The 16021-nt window shown below is 33.6% G+C and overlaps 1 protein-coding gene across 8 annotated transcripts in view; it reads right to left on the reverse strand.

Annotated features, from left to right (window-relative positions):
- Window positions 1-283: 283 nt before the first annotated feature.
- Window positions 284-16021, reverse strand: part of LOC105483658 (NEDD1 gamma-tubulin ring complex targeting factor) — a 46399-nt gene continuing 30661 nt past the window's right edge. For 4 of the 8 annotated variants that reach the window (XM_011744625.3, XM_011744624.3, XM_011744623.2 and 1 more), the window contains exons 9-15: window positions 13573-13701; window positions 11482-11529; window positions 10338-10540; window positions 9290-9446; window positions 8237-8393; window positions 2693-2759; window positions 488-2237 (exon numbers count right to left, since the gene is read on the reverse strand). In XM_011744625.3, the coding sequence (XP_011742927.1) occupies window positions 2133-2237; window positions 2693-2759; window positions 8237-8393; window positions 9290-9446; window positions 10338-10540; window positions 11482-11529; window positions 13573-13701 (866 nt within the window). In that variant the 3' untranslated portion in view covers window positions 488-2132. Of the gene's footprint in view, window positions 2238-2692; window positions 2760-8236; window positions 8394-9289; window positions 9447-10337; window positions 10541-11481; window positions 11530-13572; window positions 13702-16021 lie in introns of all 8 variants that reach the window. The other 4 variants (XM_011744627.2, XM_071071281.1, XM_011744622.3 and 1 more) reach the window with 3 other exon arrangements.

The raw sequence follows: 16021 nt of genomic DNA on the forward strand, positions 1-16021 counted from the left end.
TATTTACCACTTTTGGTGTTCTTCATTCCTTTGTATTGTTGCAGATTTCTATTTGGTATAATTTCCTTCTAAAGGCATTTTATAAATCATTTCCTGTGGTGGGAGTCTGCTTGTGACAAACTCTTTTAGCTTTTCTAAGTCTGAAAAAGTTATTTCATTTTTGTTTTTGAAAAATATTTTCACGAGGTATAGAATTCTAAATAGCTTTTCTTTTAGTAAAGATGTTGCTCCAGTGTCTGACATTCTTCTCTCTGTCCTATGTCTTTTTTCTTTAGCTACTTAAAAAAAAATTCTCCCTTGTTGCTGGTTTTAAGTAATCTGATAATGATATGCCTTGGCATAGTTTTCTTATTTCTTGTGTTTGGGGTTCGTTGAGTTTCTCTCAAGGATTAATATCTGATAATTGTTTCACATATTTTCTTTTTTAATTTCAGGTGGGAAGGTAAATCTCTCATGTCATTTTGGCCAACAATGAAATTTCAATTTCATGTTCCCTATTTTCCGCATCTAAAATTTTATTTTTTATACTTACTTAGCTTTTAAATTCCATAACAAACATGTTTCATCTGTACACATAATTACTAAAATTATTTTATCCCACCTCTTTTAATAGACATTATGCACATTTATTTTTCAAAAAAAGCAATAGGAAAATATTAATAGATTTAAATACATCATGTAGGCAAAACACACTAACATTTATGTCTTCTAAACCTGTTAGATAGTGATATACAAGTAAACTTGTTACAAGTCATAATGCTTTCATAATCTGTCAGGAAAAGATCACATTAACACCCCTATATGCTTCAGTACAAATGTATTCTATAAACCACACTGGGTAAAAGTAATATTCCTGTTTTTATTTTTGGAAGTGATTATTAGTAAGTTTATGCTTATTAAATATATCCTTGAAAATGTCCATCACTTCAGAAACCCATAAAGTTAGTAACCTAAAGTTTTTATCTTTTTTTTAAAATTTTAGTACATACTTTCATCTCAGAAGTCAAAATGGGGCAGGAGAGCTATACAAAGGTACATAGTTTAAATCTTTGAGACAAGAGACAACAAGAAGGTAAACAAGTCAGTAGCCCTCCCAAGCTTCACTTAATCTAAAATTGTAGATCACGGTAGGTAGATGTATACATCTGTCTATTGCCAAAGAGGTATAAATTATTCTGACAACCTTTCTAAATAATTTTGTGGTAAGGCCAGTAATATAAAAATATTACACACAGTACAGAAAGAATTAAAGTTAATGATAAAGACCACAAAATAAAATAAACCATACTTCTTACTTGGAAAAACAAAATAGCAATAATACTATAATATTTAGTGTCTAATATGAAATCTCCACTCATTATAAGTTGTCATGTTGACTGAAATTTTACAGTACAATGTTGCATATTACTAATGAGATAATCAGCAGATAGATAGCTCTTGTCGAGTCCTATGAATCTTAAACATTTTTTATAGGTAAAGACATCTAAAAAATACCACCCAGGAATAAAGATTTGTCAGAAGTACAATATAGTAACATAAATGCAAAAGATATCATGTAATTTGTGCAATTCAAAATTCCAAAAATTGTCTTATCAAATGTACAATAAATAATAGTCATACTTGACTTCATCAAGTTAACAAATAATTACTAGCCAACCCTATGCTTTATTAATCAGTGGCTTAGAAACACCAATTGCCATTTTAAAATTACTTTCTCCATAAAAATAGAAGGTATATCAAAGTCTTTAAATCTCAACTAGCCCCAAAAATTTGAAAGGCAATTTGTCAATAAAAAATATATGTTTAAAAAAAAAGATGGCTAAAAAATAAACATAACCAATATTTATGCACAATTTTCTTCTCTTAAAAAGGGCACTTAGTGGATGGCTAAAGCTTTCAAAAAAATAAAGATCCTGTTGACTTTCCTATTGGGTAGATGACATACTGTACAATTTTTAATATAAAAATATACATATTTTTAAGATGAAACAGTGGTTGGTATAAAATCCCATCACACTTTTACTTGAAAAATTTTTTTTCCCTGGAAGCCATGAAAACAATACTGATTCTATGTAGTTCCGTGTTGCCTGAAACTTCCCAAATTATAGAACATTAAGATATTCACTGAAACTTCAAAAGTGGGCTCGTAGTCTTTTGTTTTCTTCTCGTAGTCTTTCAATTTCAGCCACTAACCCTTCATTCACTGAGTATCTTTCCAGCAAAGAATGCATTTCATTCTAGAAAAAGGGGAAAATGCTTTTTAAATTATTGATATTTCACATTTATTTGGCAAGCTATGTTTAATATACTTTCAGCTATCATTTCTCTCATGTTCAATTAACTAGGTGAATGATACTTCTTGTACTTAACAACTCACTACTTTGTGAATACAAATGGAAGATTGCTGGTGAAATTAATGTATTTGGAAAATCTGTATTTGCATATTTAAGATGCTTTTTTGCTTACTTATCAGGAAGAAAGCCATGGAAAGAAGAAGCCTTAAGTACTTCAGAGGTTAAGAAGGAGGTGACCAGTTAAAATCTATTTTACTTATTTAATTTCTAAAACTACCTATTTACTTATCTTAGAAACTAAATAAAACAACTAAAATATATTACCTTTAATGAATTTTTAAAAATTCACACAACTCTACTTTCATTTAAAATATTAAAATAAAATTTGCCATACATACCAGTTGCATATGAAACTGTTTAATCATCTCCACTTGCAAATTCACAATGTCCCTATGGCATGCTTCTCTAGGAAGAATGGAAAATACTTTTTAGAATTACAATAGTTTAACCAATTCTAGGTCATTCAAGAAACTCACTAAACTTTTTCATTTGCCAAATTACTGAACGTTAATAATTATTATAATAATAAAAATATCAATGCACTGAGCATTAATTTCCTATGTGCTAGGCACTGTTTCTTTTACTTTAAATGTAAGAACTCATTTAAAATATCTTCACAAGTAGGTGCAATTACTACCTCTATTTTACAAAATAAATAACCACAGAGTAGTTATAACTTGTTCAAAGTCACACAACCAGTAAATGATGAAGCTAGGATGTAAACCCAGGCTGTTTACCTCCAGAACTCTCCGATACTATATTCTTTTATATAGAAATTGTCATTAAGACACAAACTTATCTTACAATGAAATACAGAAAATTCACTAGGTTAGAAAGATCATTTTATTATTATCAGTTTAGCTATTGAAAAAATATACTTTCAGTAGAAAGTGGCAATTTGGGTGGTTATAGCATGGTTTACTCAATAAAAAGGAATTCATATCTACAAAAGAATATATAAAAATTATGAAGTATAATAACAAAAGAAACACTCAGTCACCCACCACACAACTTATGAACTAAACGTTATCAAATCATAGAAGCTTCCTGTGTGTTCCTGTCTGATTCTGTCACTTAACTCTTGGGGAAAAGCCCAAGCAAGAAGTCATTACTCTCCTGAATTTTGTTGGACAAAGAAATGCTTTTGCTTTTTTAATACATTTGTATAACATATAATCTGTAGTCAATGTTTTCATTGTGCATGTTTTTGAGCATGTAAGCATTACAAAGAAAGGGTACCATATAGCTTATATTTAAGAAAGAATTCAATATCGTTTTGAAGATTCATGTTTTATATATCCATAAATCAGTGGTTTGTACTGGTGTATCTATTTTCCTGTTAATATTTTGATTGTTTTCAAGGTTTTACTATTACAATGTTGTTATAAACAATCATGTATTATCTCCCAACTCACATGTGCCAATGTCCATTGATGATATAACCGAGTGTAACTCAAATGTATACTCAGTTTTACAAAATCATGCAAATTGTTTTCCAAAGGTAGTGTCAATGGATGTCACCAGAATAACAGAGTTCTTCTTGCTCTATATCATCATCAAGACTTAGTATTACCAGATTTTTTATATTTTCCCATTTACTGGGTGTGACATGATATCTCATTGCATTTTTAGTTCTCTAATTATGAAGTTGAATTATCTTTCCTGTGTTCATATACCATTCCTCTTCCTTGAAATGCTTTTTCATATCTTTTTCTTATTCATTTGTAAGCGTTCTTTACATAATCTGATCCTTTGTTATTTATATGAGAACTGCAGATATCTTATCCCTTCACTCTGTGATATTGTGTGATAAATAGTTCTTATTAATGTGCTCAAATACACTAACCTAATAATGCAGCCAAATTTATCAATGTATTTTTATGGGCAGTGCATTATTTTATTTTTAATGATTTCCTACCATGAAGTTATAAACTTTTATAATGTCAACTTTTAATCTACATGGAACTGATTTTTCTCAATAGCATGGAATAAGGATCTATACTTATTTTTTACAGGAAAAACAGATGTCACAACACAACTTATTGATTATTCCATATTTTGCACATAAATCTGCAATGCTACCTCTCTATCATTTCTATATATGCATAGATTTCCTTCCAGCTTATTTCATTCCTTTGGCCAATATGTCCTCCCTGTGCCATGCTATATATCTTAATTACATTTTAGTAATTAAGTGTATTCATCTGACAAATAAGTCCCCTTCAGCCTTATTCTTCTCTGAAGTGTTATTCCTAGATTTTTTTTCCTTCCATACATATTTTGGAATCACTTCATCATCTTCTTCCAAATCCCAGCTGGGATTTTAATTGGAATTGCATTCAATCTACTGACCTTATTTAGGTGAACTAGTATCTTTATAAAATCTCTCCATTTATTTAAATATTAATGCTTTTGAACAAAAAAAAATTTTAAATGTTTTTCTATAAAAATCTTCACTACCATTGGTAGATTTATTCCCAGGTAACTTATTGCTTTTCTGTTGTAACTACGAAGGTATTCTTAAAAATTTCCTCTTCTACTTTCAATTATAGTAAAAACTGTATTAAAAACAAACAAAAACACTGTATCAGGGAACCACCAAGGTGGCCAGGACTTGAAGGGCCATGATCTTGCAAAGGAAAGACTACCAGGTAAGCTCTACATTTACCTCTGTTTTTCCTTCTAGATTACGTGCTGATTCCACAGTGTGGAGAAGAAACTGAGCTGAGGCAGTGGCATGGAGGTTGAGATAGTCTCGCTGGGTGGGGGAGTATTAAGAGTTTGGGCCTACCAAGGTAGTCAATGCTGTAAGAGCCAAGGTCTTGAAGAGGGGAGGCCCGCAGAAAAGTAAGCCTGAAACTGCAATTTCCCCTTACGACATCTGTTGACTTCTAAGCAATGCTTGCACTGGGTTAGATGGCAGGAAACCAACCATAAAACAAACAACTAAAGAGCAGAGAAAGTATCTGGAAGCCTCGTGATGCTGGCAAAACAGAGGCTGAAGTCTGGGACCCACCAAGGTGAAAAAGACAGTGAATACTCCAGAGGTTCAGCTGATGCCTAGAAGAGAAGACTACACACTAGGAATAAAGGCAAACTGGAAATAAACCAGTGCTAAGAAAACCTGAAACCTACTAACTACAGGATCAAAGGGATCTGCTTGCCAAAAGAAACTTAAATATTCTTAATAGACAACAGAAACAGACGCAGAGATTTCCACTTAGGATGTATTAGGTTGGTGCAAAAGTTTAATTTCCCAACTCTAACAACAAAAACAAACCTGATAACCTATAAAATCATATTATTTTAATTTCAACTGAGAGCTGAGAATGGAAAGAAATCTAAATGAACTAAAATCCAGAAAATGAGGAGTTCTTCCTAGGAGAAAACAGACCCATGACTAGGAGAAAAGAGACCCAGCTTCATGCCCTCGACAGAGTAAAAAGAACTACCTGAATTTTTGGTAAGATTTTTAAAAGCCAAGTTAACACTGCTTGATAGTTTAGAATTCCAAGGGGTCCCAGACACAAAGAAAGTCTGAATTTACTCACCAACTTTTTCCCACAAGCCTTTATTCAGCACTCATGTAAAAAAAGTAGGGACAGGTGTAACAGGAGGGGCGAGGGACTCCCTAAGATACAGATGCATAGAGCCTGGTGAAGCCTTACGGCGGTAGAGAAAAACTGAGAGTAATCCCTCTAAGGCTCTCCAGGCTCTTATGGAGAAGATGGCAACCATGCCATACTGCTCAGGGAGGATGGCTGAGAAAGAGGCCCTCAATACCCTCTCTGTCCTGCCAATGATAGGTGTAGATGAACACCTAGTCTGATGAACACCTAGGCGAAGAGCAAAACAAGTGAATTTACAGAAATCTTCCGAGCCACTCTAGGTCCTCAGTGAGTCTCAGGCAGAGGCTGCCTATGGTCATAGGGCAGAAGAGCTGAGAGAAGTCCCTACCCACCACCCCTAGGTGCAGACATGCAGCACAGGGCAGCAGAACCAAGAGGCACTGTAGACCTTCACCAAACATGCTGTGGCAGCTCTGCAGGCCTGGAAGCGGGACAGACACACTTCTCCTGAGGCACAGAAAGCCAGGAACGGACCAGAAAGTGAAAAACCACCTCCGGCCACCCCAAAAGCTGACAGCAGGGCAGTAATACACAGCCATTTCAGAGTTGCTCCAGCACTCAGATCCCTGGGTCTGCTGAAGGAAAGGCCCTGAGCCCACTGTCCTCAAATCATCTGAAGCCAGTGGAGAACTGACACCCAAATGCTTGTTGAATAAATGGATAATAAACAGACAGCACCCATTACTCCTGTGCTTAAAAACTCTGATGGCTCTCCATTACCTGTGTGTTAAGACCTTGACAACTGTTTTTTAGGCCTCGTCTCTTACCACGGTGCCTTCTCTCTGCAAATATTCCTAGAATGTACGATCATGTCTCTGCTCAAGCTGTTCCCACACGTCAGTATAAAATAAAATCTCTTCAGTGTACCTTTCTAAATCTGCCCCCGCAGAAGAACTGCCCCCTTTCTGTGATTTCAACATCACTTTGCTCACACTGTATTGTAGTCAGTTGTGTCTAGACAGTTCTACTATTGTGCCATAAATATTTATGCATTCCTGAAAAAAACGTTATTCTCTAACACTGTGTATTAAAAATAACAGAACTTAGGGAAAAAGGATTGGCAAAGCACTCAAAAACCTATGTATGCAACTTTGCAACCAGAGCACAACAAAAACAATTAAATCCTAATAAAAATACTAACATAGTTAAAAAGACATAGTAAAAATCTAATAGATAATTATTGAATAAACCCTTACTGTGAAGAAGTGATGGTCACTTAATGGAAGAGAATAGAAGGATTTGGGCTATCCAGTTACAGCTGTGTTCATGTGTACTTTATTTTGGCTGCTATTACATGAACAAACAAAATTTCCTCATCATATTGTCAACACTGTTCTATTTTACTGATCCCAAATGAATTAATTCACATTAAGAGAAACACACATAGCAGAACACACTGCACCGAGTCCAACTAAATCATAAGGCCTTTGTGGGCAGATCATTCATTTTTGTGTCCTTAGTATCTGGTACATATACTAGGCTGGGTAAATGCTAAAGTTATAATTTTTCTTTAAAAAGTATTTTTCAACATTTAACAATATATTTTACAAGTATTTTTAAACATTAAAAGGAAGCATGCACCAACAAAAACTGCACATTATCTCCAACATTCTTGCTTACAGTAATGCAAATCTGAGCTAGAACATTAACTATCGGTTAGAAAGGAAAAAAGGCACCAATGATTTTAATAATTGAAGACAGCTTCCAAAAATATCGAGATGATAAAAGAAAGCAGCACTGCAGAACACATTCTTACAATGTTCACAATTCGAAGGATGAGAAAGACAAGGACAAGTCTGAGAAAGAATTTTTTTTTAGATTAAGTATTACATTCTAATGCATTCTATTGGAAAATATTCAGAATTGCTCTTTAAAATATCTTTTTCTACTACATTATTGCACACAGCATACCTAATAGATGATCTCTATGAACATACTGCAGGTAAGAACCCAATTTAAGCTTACCAGAACTTGTCCACATTTTAATAATAAAAAAAGTTCACAATGGCAGTCTGCCTACTAGACTGCCCTGCTGAGTTATCTAATAATTGCCCTAGGTAAATGTGCATTTTCCTGGCTCATAATCAATAAACGCAGTATGAAAAGATCAACAAAACTCATCATGTTTTCTATGGCTTTACGGTTACCAAAACCCAGACAACAGTAACCAATAACATTATCTATAGTTCTGGTTTTACATCTAGAAAAAAATAAGTAAGGTCTAGATAGAAGGAGTAGTTTCTCAATTACTACCTAAAGTCATCCAACGTTTCCTGTATCATGTTCTGAATGAAACGAATTTGAATGGAAGTCAATGGTGCATTTTGCCGGTTATTTCCAATGGTATCGGCTATTTTTTCTGAGAGTGAACTGGCAACTCCAGCAGTGACAGAGGATGCTATCTTTGGATCTAAAATAAAGAATGAAGAAAATATTAATAGTCAACTTGGACTGAGAGACATCAAACATTTCTAAATAAGATTTGGCATGTGAAAACTTGAAAAACTGGCAAAGAAGAGTGTTCCTGTGACATTTAGAAAAATTCACTGTCTGGAATACAAATCTTAGAAACTTTCTATAACATTATTTCTAATAGTCATTCATCTATATATATAAACTGCCAGCTGTCTAATGTAATACCACATGACAGAGGGATTAATCTTGAAGAATCTACGAACCATTTCCTCTTATAAAAGATGAATGTGACAAGCTGCACCACAAACTAGATAAACCAAGACTATTAAAAACAAACAGAAGGAAAACAGGAGTAAAGTACTGCTACAGGAAAAGCCTTTGAGTTTAAGCTAACGCAATATCTATCCACAGAAACCTTCAAGTAAAATATAGATATTTATATAAAAGTTGATTCTAAACAAAGAGTTGCTTTGTGTAGATAACTCAGAGTTAAACCAAATATTCCTTTAAATGTGATCAAGTCTGTATGGGTCTGTAGCACAAACTCTAAGGATAAGACTTGAATATGAAAGAGAAAAAGACATTTTCAGGTAGTTAACCACCCCTTTTCAAAGGGTCCTACATAATAATTCTATCTCTACCATATTAAATAAATACACGTTACACTGAAAATCTAATTCACACCAAAAGATCAAATCAATGTACCTGAATTTAACTATTCATATCCATTTCATTGTCTTTAGTAAGACTCACACTATAAAAGTGTGCATAAACTTTAAACTCTTTGAACATTTTTAGTCTATGAGCACTCTATTTCTCCTTTACAAGTTAAACAATTGGGATGATTTTTCAATTAAACACTTTCAAACATCAGAAGGTTCATGTACGTACTTGGAGTTGAGGATCTATTGATTGGGGGTTCACATATCAACTGGGCTTCAATTTCATTCTCTGGCTTTTCAAATTTCTCAGAATTTCTTGTTTGGTTAGATGATGGAGAGGTATTTAGGTTTCCACTTTCAGCACCAGATGTGACCAACTTTGCTAACTTTATATTTAAAATAAACAATGACTTTAATATACAATTTTTTGTTTTACTCATATTACCCATATAATTTTTGCCTACTTCTCTCTTTCATCCCAGTATATAGGTTCACGGAATTGAAGGAAAATAGGAAGGGATATAGAATAAGAAAAAAAATATGAGAACTAGAGGCAAAATAAAGTAACATTTACTAATCAAAAACAATCTCAACAATAACATGATGAGGAAAAGCTCATTTACTAAACACCTGCTGTTGAGTACCATTTAAAATAGAGATAACTGGCAAAAAAAACAAAAACAAAAACAAAAAAAACAACCATTCATGTGGTAACTAGTCAATAATATTTGTAAAATAAAAGATGTTTTTGTACTTCTTACATGGTATCTTTTCAGTATCATTCTCAACAATAAATATGAAAATACAGACATATTGTACACCTAACTGGCTTGGCCTTCCTGGCAATTTTTGATCATTCTGAACCCTTACATAAGAAATTAAATTATATATTATACACTATATTTTAGCAGAAAGTAACAATGATAAATTCCATTCTTAGCACCATCAGTTTGCTCTAATGATTTAACCACCAACTTGATGTTGTACACTGCAATGAAATACACTTTAAAAGGATTCAGGGATAAAGTGTTCTTGCACACTTCATCAAGCTATATCAAGTATCTCATCTTAGAAAAATAGTGCAACTTTCCATCTGCTGTAACTTTCAACATATCCAAAGCGAGATTTCAAAGTATTCTGTAGTTATTAAAAACTGGCATCAAGACTTAAGAATAAGTGCACAGCACTGTTAATAATTAGGATACATACACTGGCAGCCACCCGCTTTCTACTGATAAACATATACAGTAAGTTCGGTATCATTTTCAGGCAAATACCTGTTTGAAGGAGTCTTTAGATTCCTGTTTTCCCATATATATTTTCTTAGACTCAGCTGTCAGATCATGATTTTCACTTTCCTCTTTCCCTGGAGATCCCATAAAGACATTAAGAGGACTAGAATGCAATAGTGAAGTACTTGAAGTTACTGGATTCTTTCTTGGAGGAAACACTGAGTTCAACTGCGGTAGAAAGTCAAAGCCTAGAAAAGAAGAGGAAAAAACTGCATGTGCACATGGTGTCCTCCAACCTTGGACACTGAAGAGAAGCATTTAATACGATAGGCAGATTAACATGGGAGAAGATATAGATCTGCATTCTGAAGATTGGTTTGTTTCTCAGATACACCCCATAATTGATGTGTATTCTTGGGCAAAAGTCTTAAACTTTCTGTGACTATTTCCCGATCTGCAAATGTGAATGATGATATCCATCTCCCAGAGTGGTAAGGCTTCAAAGATATTATTTGTGAAAATACTTTGAAAACAGCAAAACACAATGTTTTAGTCAGTATTCATTTTTGATAACTGAAAATTGTTAATTTGGTATATATCTGTGGTACGTATCTTGGAAGGCAATTTCTGAGATGGCTTCTAATGACCTCTGCCTTTGGCGTCCCCATCCTTCGGTAATCTCCTCCCTTTGACCATGGCTTGGACCTAGTAACTTGCTTCTAATGAAAGTAATATGAAAAAGTGGTGAGATGTCACTTCCAAGATTAAGGTTATTAACATATTTTTAAGAAAGGGCTTCCATTTTGGATGCCTTCTCGAATTCTCTTGCTCACCGGCTCTGAGGTAAGCCAGCTGCCATGTTGTCGGCTGCCCCATATATAGAGAAACTCATGGGCATGGAACTGATATCTCCAGCCAACAGCCATAGGAATGAGCATGGAAACAGTTCCCTGCCCAGTTGAGCCTTAAGCTGAATGAAGCTCTGGTTGACATCCTGACTGAAGCAGGAAGATAGACTTGAAGGCAAAGGTACTCAGCCAAGTTATGCTCTGTTCTTAAAACACAGGAATTATGAGATAATACATGTTTGTTTTTTTAAGCCTCAAAGTGTTAGAGTGATTTGTTACACAGCATAGATAATACAATATCACTTTTCCTTTTCACGAAAATACATCTAAGTAGTTCTTACCATCTCCTTTGCCTATGGACTCATCACCTCCCTTGTTAACTACAGCATCTATAACAAAATTAGAAAATCAAAATTTAAAACTAGTGAAAGAGAAACCATATCAATTTAGGCTTCCTATTCATTCCCCAAAGAGTTCAAAGACTAACAATCTTAAAAAGCTAAATATGAGTGAGGTTAAAGGTAGGAGAGTACTGATTTAAATTTCTCTTTTACATTCTTTTAGCTTCATTCATACTTTAGCAGCAAATATGAACAGATAATTCTATAGTACAGTCATTTAATGAGGCAGCAAGGTATAGTGTAACAAGCCCTGGGGTAGGTTATGGAGAGCTATAATCCAGTTCTGCCTATACCACTTAATAGCTTTGTGACCTCGGACAAGTCTCAAATGCAATTAAGTTTCAGTTTCTGCATCTATAAAATGGGGATAACATCCTGGTAAGCTCAGAAAATTGCTTTGAGGATCAACTGAAATAATACAAAAATATTTTGCAAAGCAGAACAATGTTATAAGAAACAAAGTTTTATTAGTGTTTATTTCAATGGTAGAATATGTATAAGACTATTTTAATCCTGTAATATTCATTTGCCAGTCCATAACAAAAATTGTAAAATTCAACTTTAACAGGTTAATAAAAAATGAGCAAAAGTCATTAACAAATTCACCAGAAATTCAAATGGCCAATAAACACACCATTATATCAGGAGAAATATCATCTATGTGCATGTGTGTATATGTACCCAGTAATTGCACAGCATGTACATGCACACTTTTAGAAGTTATTAGCTTCCTTATCAATACTATGGAACCATAATGAATCTGGAGGGCATATGACTCAAATGCTAATAACATTTTTAAACATAGCAAAAGTAATTAAAGAAAAAGGTAATTTATTCATTTGTCTTAAAAACTATTAAAGAGAACTTAATTTATAACTCAAACACTTCCCAAAAGCCCCTTTGTACATTCTTCAATGCAAAAGTTGCTCCAGAGGAGTCCCACTGGCCAAAACTCCGAACTCAGCACTAACCCCAGAAACCTTTCTCAACTCCAGCACTAGTCACTTTTCTCTCCATTCACATCCGTCCTCTTTACCCTTTACTATGTAGTTTCATTTCTCTTCACTCTTTATGTAGTTTGACTTCTCTTCATCATGAAAGAAAAGAATCCTTCCTCTTTCAGTTTGACTTAGTAATTTAAATAGAAATTTGCAGGCCAGGGTAAGGCAGAAGATCCTCAATAATTTTGTACCATCATGTATGTATTTATTCCTTCTGACTATAAAATTGTAGAAAATTTGGAAAAGAAACAATTTTAAAGTAAAAAATGAAATTGTGTAAGATAATGAGTGGATGAAATAACTTCGAGATCCTGCTGTTGACATGGTACACTTATAATAAATACACCAATCTTTGTGGGCTTCTCAGTATTTTCTGAGATAAATTTGTAGAAATGGAATTACAAGGTCAAAAAGTATGAATATATTAACTCTGTCATCCATGTTATTGATAATATTGCTATTAGCAATGAGATAATTCCATTCCACTAAGAAAAACATTATGGATGTTAGTACCAAAAGGACACACCTAAATAATGTACTTAGTTCAGACACCATGAAGAATAACATATATCATCCTTCTATTTATCCAGCTGGCAAAATTTGCTTTTTATTATGGCAACTTTTTTTATGGGATGGGGGGAGGTATATACCTATACACACACAATTTTTTAAATTAGGAAGACTTTTTTGCATATCAAAACATCCAAAATTTTAGGAACATTAATTTAGAAGTAGATACAAGGGACAGATTGCCTATGAAGGTAAAAACTTCCTTCAAGGAACTTTGTGAATATTAAAATGCTAACTTGAGAGCTATTTGCATAACTCCCATGTGAAAATTACCAGCATATATTTTAGAATGATAACATTTAAAATATCAGGACAAAGAAAAAGATACCACCCCAGGGATGGAGAAAATGAGCAAACTGATCCATGAATAGAGTTGGACTGAAGCTATTATTCACATCTTTTAGCCAGAATAAAAATACTGACTACCTGCAAGAGAACAGGATCCTCTGAACAGACTTACCATCTCTAATAGGTGAGAACATGTCACCTAAACTACTTTTCCCAGTATCATCAAGGCTGGAGAAATCCTGATTTTTTCCACTGTCTGTTTCCTTAGATAAAGCGTCTGTGTTTATGCTTCGAGGCAAACCTTATAGGAATTAGATATAAAAATCAATGTTATTACATCTAAATAAATTTTATCATCAGGAGCTAGGTTGTAAAAATCAATGCATCACTCATATTGTTGGTAATATTACAACTATGAGCATAAGGAGAATAAAACAGAATATGACAAGAGCTAAAGTTAACCAGGATTTTCATGGAACAATAAAACAGAATATGACAAGAGCTAAAGTTAACCAGGATTTTCATGGAACAAAAGGTTCCTCAATAGAAAACAGCTTATTTGTTCATACAGCAATACCTTATTTTAGCCATTTTGTTGGAATTTTTCTAAAATAATTTATATCCTTTGCTGCTTTCTTAAAGTACACTGAACACAACTTACTTTTGCTATTAACTGACTCTTATGATCATCTACAAATGTGATTTTTTTCTTTTCAGTCTCTAAGGCATATAGAGCGATGTCTATCATACCGCGGGATTCAATTAATGTTACTTTTCTTCCCTGACTTGCAATGAAGGGGTTTTCCGCCTTCTCTTTCACGAACAGTGGGAGTTTAACATTGCCCTCAGCATTACAGATCTCAAATGACTTCACTAACCTCCGTAGTTTCAAAGAGGAAGCAAACCAGAACACCAAACTCATAAAGAATAGTATGGTAGACAACAATAAAGAAGACGGCAGCAGTGTATTTTTTCTGGCAGTATATAAATGCATGGCTTTAGGGTAGAGACCTTTTAAGAGGAGCTCAGCAGGCTCAGTAGCTTCTGTTTCATTACTGGAGTAAGGACAAAGTTTTAGAGCTTCAAAAATTTTGATTAAAGTCTGCCATCGGGATTGGTAGCACGTTATTGCATTACGTTTTAAAAAATGCTTTATTTGGCATCTCAGGCCCAAATGAAAAACTGAAAAGTCTGAGATGAAAACAAAAAACAGACTGCATATTCAAAAATGCCCAAGACTGGCTAACAAACTTTTCTAGTAACAACTGCTATAAAGTTAAAATATTACCAAATCATTTGTACTATTGTTGAAGAGTGTCTATAGCAATAGTTCAGTTGTTATAAGGAAGAAATTTCCTCTCCTTTTTTCTAGGTCCTTAACATGTTTGAATGCCTAACTCCAGCCTCTGAAACTTTAGGAAACAGAAGTTTGGTATCATTTGAAAACAGTGCTAAAGTTTTATTCTTTTCTTTTTAAATGATGATTTCCTTCTAAAACTGAGTACCAACAGCAAGTTTAGAGAAGTTCTTTGGAATAACTAAATCTGGACAACTTCAATAGAAGCAACAGAAATTTTTTCTAAACTTTAATTTTAATCAAAGCTTAAAATAGTAATAGTGATGATCATGATGACCACAATGGTAGTATCAACACCATAATGTACTGAGCGCCTACCATGTGCCAAGTACTTCCAATACATTTTCTCTGATTTTCATAATAACCCTAAAAGTTAAATATCATCTTAAATGTGTGCAGGAAAAAAATGAGACTCAGAAAGGTTAAGAAAATTGCCTAAAGGCATCCTGGCTGGAAGTGACGGATCAGAGACTGAGTCTACTATTCTCAATGTTTCAGAGGCAAAGAAAAATGTGTGTGTGTGAGAGAGAGAATGAGAGAATGAGAGAAAGAGAAAGAGAGAGGAAGAGAAAAAGAATGATGAAGCAAATGTGGCAAAATTTATAAAGTGCATCTGCCAAAGGGTAATGCTCATGAGTTGTCTGTACTATTCTTAAAACTTTTCTGTAAGATGACAATCATTTCAAAATACAATCAATACACAAGCATTGTTAACTTTGTGGGGGCAGAGCACTCACTCGCTTTGCCAGAAATTTTGCGAATCTACCAAGAGTTATCATTAATCCATGATCCTGAAAGATCCAAGTCTTTGATTTCCAAATTAATGCTGTCTTTGTTAAACAAGAGCCTTCTTATTATAAAACTAAATGAATAATGGAGAGACTTCAGAGAGTTTATAGTGAATGACGGAATCTTTATTTTAATTTTTGAAAATTATGAAAAAAGTTAATTTTGTAAGATAATGGCAATTTTCATAATTAGTTAATTCAACATGTTGGCAGACATTACTCAAAGTTATATTTCAAAAATAATTTCTTCCTTAACTAGATATGAATTATCTTTGTCTCCAGGAGTTCCTAAATAACAATCTAATTATTTTTCTAATATATAATGGCTCTTATATAAGGATGATATAGATATTCACAGGAAATTTATAGTGAACATACTTACTTTAAAATACTACTCTACACTATCAAGATCAACAAAATAAAGTTTTGCTTCTACTTGGAAATAGCAAAATCGTGCTACAAAAACACCAATAAAT

The sequence above is a fragment of the Macaca nemestrina genome, chromosome 10, assembly GCF_043159975.1.
Source record: "Macaca nemestrina isolate mMacNem1 chromosome 10, mMacNem.hap1, whole genome shotgun sequence".
Lineage (NCBI taxonomy): Eukaryota > Metazoa > Chordata > Mammalia > Primates > Cercopithecidae > Macaca > Macaca nemestrina.